The sequence below is a fragment of the Limulus polyphemus genome, unplaced genomic scaffold (genome assembly GCF_000517525.1).
Source record: "Limulus polyphemus unplaced genomic scaffold, Limulus_polyphemus-2.1.2 Scaffold2624, whole genome shotgun sequence".
Lineage (NCBI taxonomy): Eukaryota > Metazoa > Arthropoda > Merostomata > Xiphosura > Limulidae > Limulus > Limulus polyphemus.
Window position 1 is genome coordinate 87,593 of NW_013668234.1, and position 5,350 is coordinate 92,942.

General features: G+C 31.4%; 1 protein-coding gene across 5 annotated transcripts in view; it reads right to left on the minus strand.

Annotated features, from left to right (window-relative positions):
- The window catches only part of LOC106467465 (palmitoyltransferase ZDHHC2-like), a 60,522-nt gene that overhangs the window by 45,080 nt on the left and 10,092 nt on the right, over positions 1-5,350 (minus strand). For all 5 annotated transcript variants that reach the window (XR_002612425.1, XR_002612424.1, XR_002612426.1 and 2 more), the window contains exon 5: positions 2,001-2,070. Coding sequence is in view for 2 of the 5 variants with exons in the window: in XM_013927823.2 (XP_013783277.1) it covers positions 2,001-2,070 (70 nt within the window). In the remaining 3 variants the exon portion in view is untranslated. The remainder of the gene's footprint in view (positions 1-2,000; positions 2,071-5,350) is intronic.

The window sequence follows — 5,350 nt, forward strand, 5'->3', positions numbered from 1 at the left end:
ACACCCTCTTTCACAAATTGCCAATAGTTCTCTCTCTGACATTAATACAATATTATTTATAACCAACAGAAATACAAAGTTTTAATATATCAAATGACTTATGTTACATTGTTTTCCGTTAAGAGAATTGTCTATTTTGCTTCAATTTCAAACTTTATTTCCATAGGAAACACATCGACAAGCTTAGCGGAGTTTTTAATGGTTTTTAACCAACAGAAATACAAAGTTTTAATATATCAAATGACTTATGTTACATTGTTTTCCGTTATGAGAATTGTCTATTTTGCTTCAATTTCAAACTTTATTTCCATAGGAAACACATCGACAAGCTTAGCGGAGTTTTTAATGGCTTTTATCGCATAGTTAGAAATCCAGAAAAATTATGATAGCTATAAGGCATTGTCTGCTTTTTATATATTATTATTCTGTGTTCTTAGGTGCATTATTTCATTAAATAAATAAAAAAAAAGACCCAGGTAAGTACTATATTTCTTGTTTTTCATGTGTATTCTTTACATATTATTGTAAAAGTAATTAAATGCACAAATTATAAACTTTTTAAGTTAGATAAAGTTAAATTAAGTAAAATAAAGAAAAAATTATACTTTTTCATGAGATAAGCTCATGAGTAGCCCGTGTATTATGTAATTTGATAGGGTAATGCCAGCTGCACATTTGTCAAGTAATTTACAATTTGTGTGGCACGATTATCAATCCCACACAGTACAAATGACAATAAAATTTTAGTAGAAACAAAGGTATACTGTTACAAGGTTTAATCCAAGTATAATAAACAAATGTAATTTCACGTTACAATTTGACATCATTCTAGAAAGAAAAAAGGGATAATTCAGATTTATTTATGTTTGTTTTATGATAGTTAGAAAGTCAGTCAATTTGACTGACCTTCTAGAGAGTTAGGGTAGAGAAAATAATAGATATAATATCAAGTTTTACTGAAAAAAAAACCGTATGAAATTAATTAGGAGGTTTTAGAGATTAATGCAAGTGACATTTCACAATTTTCAGATGTAGAAAAGTATTATTAACCTTAACATTTATCACAGGTTTGGATTTGCTGTTTTTAATGCAGCCCTTCATTTTTATTTTATTTTTTGCTTATCTGTTTAAGTATTATTTTTCTATGTATATATTTCAATGAATGTGATTTGTTGCTGACTATGTTACGCATTTCCATTACATTGTTCAATCTTTATGCAGTTAAGTGTCATTCATTAACTAATAGACAAACTATGTCAACTGCAATTTAGCCGAGCGAGCTGATTATAGTAACTATAATATATATATTCATATTCAAGATTCCATACACATTCAGGGAAAGCAGTCAGAGAATTACACTGCAGGCAGTATAACATAAATGTTAATATCAGTGTTTTGTAATTTCAAAATACTGTTTGTATTATTGAAGTTATCTGTACACTAAACTAATTTCACGAGGAAGCCAGGATTGTATTATAGTTGCATACAGGTGCACAGGAACATTATCATATCAGTTTAACATGACAGCAAATGTACAACGTTTCGACAAGGTTAAACTTATATTAAAGTTTTTCTTCATTACCCATTTAAGCCGACTCCAGCCATTATTAGTCTCAAAGTGGGTTCCTCGTCATCGAATTATCATATCAGCAACCCCACCTTAAGTTTCAGTAAATTGCCAGTGTAGTAATCATGAAATACAGAGAATTAATTTTTATTCTACTGAAAATATAATCCTGATGCCACATTACATTAACTTACATTATCCATCAGGGACTCAAAATAACCAAGCTATGGTTTAACCCCCCCCATTTTCAGAAAGTTTGGAGTGTATGCCTCAAAGACTTTAGATGTCCTGCTTCTCTTATGCAAGCTGACATCATATTTTTTCTACATAATTATTTACATTTACAATGGTAGTGAGCATATAAAACCATGTATTTTTAACATCAGACTAGCATAACATCAAACTGGAGAGATAATGAAGAAAGTTGACATACTTGCCACAAACAGAACAATGGTGGGCTCTATCAGGCTTGATCATACGGCATTTTTCACAGACTCTAATTGCTGTCAAGAGGAAAAAACCATCAGCAACATGCATTATGATTATATATATATATATACTGTAAATTAAACAGAAAAACAGAGTGTTATCATAATGGAGACACTAAGAGGTCCCTTCACAAATCAAGAACTAATACATATTTTTAATTACTCTCCATTATTCTTTATTTACAACACAAAAATTGTAAAACTTCAAACGAAATTGTACATACCTTCAAGTTACATCACTTGTATGATAAACATACCTTGATTTATACTTTCCACAATAACCAATGAACACATCGCAATAGAAAGGATCTAAAACTATATCATGTATAATGCAAACAAACCAAGTATTTTCTATTTCCTTTACTTGAAAATACAAGTTCACCTGAAATTGTTCAAAATTTTTACACATCCAAGTGTATGTAGACTTGAAAGTAAAACACTGGTCAAAGAAGTGGATAAGTTCTTTACACTATAGTTACCTATTGTTCTAGATCACTCCCCTATGGTATTGGGCACTTTCTTGTGGGAAAAATTGCCACAAAGTGGAACACACTATGGAAAGGCAGACAGCAATCTTTTCTGCTGGCAGGTTTGGTGTCACCTTAAGGACAGATCTCCCTTAGTTTTCGATTTGAACGACTAACAGTGACAAATATAGTGTTCACGCACTGAGAACATCAGCATTGTAGAGCTGTGTATATAATGTTATGTGTTTTCAGTGTGGAACAGAATTTATAGATTCTTCATTTAGATCTGCAACATGTTTTGAGAATTCTCAACATCTAGTAAAGGTGCTGTCCTCCATTTATACACTTTCTACTGTTTAAGTACTCTCTTCTGAGCATTTCTAACAGCATATCATAAAAATATGAGGTAATCAATTCATACACTGTTTATGTTTGAAAGGAATCAATACAAAATTCTGATTTTTATAATAGATTCTTTATTAACCTTTTTATCCTGATGAGGTAGGAGTAGTTTTAGAGAACAATTCATTTCTGCCCGGCTGAACTCCATTCAGCAAAATTGACAGCATTAGTTTTAGACTCATAGAAGTTTAAAATACTAGTTCTGTATAGTATTTTCCTACCACAAGCTTTGACATTTATAATTTTACCTTATTTTTGCATTTCCACATAATCTTATGTCTTGCATGATATAAATTTTCCTTATAACTCAAATAATGCACAAGTATTTTGACTATATTACTTTTTTTAGATCACACACACTTGAACATGGCTTTAACTATGCAGACAGTAATATTTGAGAGAGTAAAACTCAAACTTAACTACATATACTTTCACACACACACACCCTTGAAATGAACTGAAATTCAGGAGTAGAAGTATAAGCTCGTCCAATTGCCTTAAGCCTGAAGTTTAAAATATTATTATATTGAAAAGATATACAAAATTTAACTATAATAGTTATAATAAAAAGCCTGTCCTTTTTTTGCTTAGTACATAACTACCTTTTATTGCCATGCCAGGAATACATTCTTATAAAGTAATCCCTTGTCATGAACCACGATAGTGGTTTATGATAGGGATTTCACAGAAATTTGCTCAAAACTCCAAAGGAATATTTGGGCAAAAATCATCTCAAAAAGCAGTCTTATTCTTGAAACAAAAACTCAAAACCTTTCTTTTCAATAGTTAAGAGCCACCAAAACACTGATAATAAGCAAAATAAGTGATTTCATGATTGTTAGACAAAATCAAAATTTACCCATTTATTTATATTATTATCACTAGTTTCACAAGCCTACAGCAAAATTGGCTGTATATCTTGACCAAAATCTAGACAGATATACTATATGAAATGCTGCAAATGTCCATTGATTTACATGGTTATAAATACATAATAGCTGAGATGTTATTATGAGTAGCTGCCTTTTACTCAATGCATGCTTACACAAAACCTTGGGCACAAAGCCACTTGGCGCAGTAAATAATTATTTTAAATACTCAAAGCTTTGTTTAAGACAATTTTTTAGATGTACTTGTTTTATTTGAAAAGGCTGATTTTCTACTGGTAAAATGTTATACGCACTTAGTGGGAGTTGTGTCTTACTCTAGGCATATAGTTGCCCAGTGCTGTGTATTAACAAAGCCAACATACAAACTAATTAAAAATTGAGAATTTAAAACCTACAAATAAGGATTGCAAAAAAGTAAGCAAACAAGGCAAAAGATCTATTACTGACAGTTTGCTCAAGCTACAATTCCCAATTGTGACTCCAATATAAAATTATTGCAAGTGATATCTACAGTTGTATGGGATCGCACAGGAATTTTGCAAAAAACTGAGAGAATATTTCTAAACTTAATTTAATCTCCTTAACTGTATTATGTTGCAAAATTTTCTAAGTCCTTCACTTTATGCCATCAAAAAATCCAATGTCTTCCTAGCAAGTGCATTAGTTGGAAACTACAAGTTATAAATTTTCTAGCACATTAATTGAAAACTGCCACATGAAAGGTTCCCAATTTTGTTATAGCATGTCGTTATTCGAGTTCATCATTACTTGATTTTGCAGTCTCTAAGTGTATTTTCATGAGTATATTTCAGCAAGTTTTTAACAGTGGATGATTACCAACGTATATTTCCCTATACAAACGATGGTGATGATTCTTTCTACTGCATATTATACTTAGCTGAATACTCAGCATTTATTAACAATCTATATAGCACTATTTCACATAGCTATTGTTACTTTCAAATAGTTGGTGTTAAAGTAGCAGTTGTAAATGTTGTCTATAATTGGTGACTTATGCTAAGTGTGTTGCTGTTGTCTATTTTGCATGCATTATTTGTATTGCCTTGTTCTAAGAAACATTTGTGCAGAACAAACATACGTCACGCAGATCTAATAACATCAGCATGTTACTGAGTCTGTTTTTTGTTTGTTTGAAGTTAAGCACAAAGCTACACAATGGACTATCTGTGCTCTGCCCACCATTAATACCAAAACCCTGTTTATAGCATCGTAAGTCCGCAGACATACCACTGTGCCACCAAGAGGCACAGAGTCTGTTTACATTACATTAATCAGTGTTGTATTATCTAAGAAGAAACACTGTTCCATTCTGATGAGATTGCTTTGTTGCTACTCGTCTTCTATTACATACACTGTTACAGTGACGGAAGCTGGTTATTAAATCTGTGATGACACAATCTTGGCCTCCAAGATGGTCCTTTGAGAACAACTTTACATTTTAATAATGCTTGGAGATGGCTTGAAAGGGTAATGAAAAAAAACTTTAATATAAGTTTAACATTACAGCAAATGTGC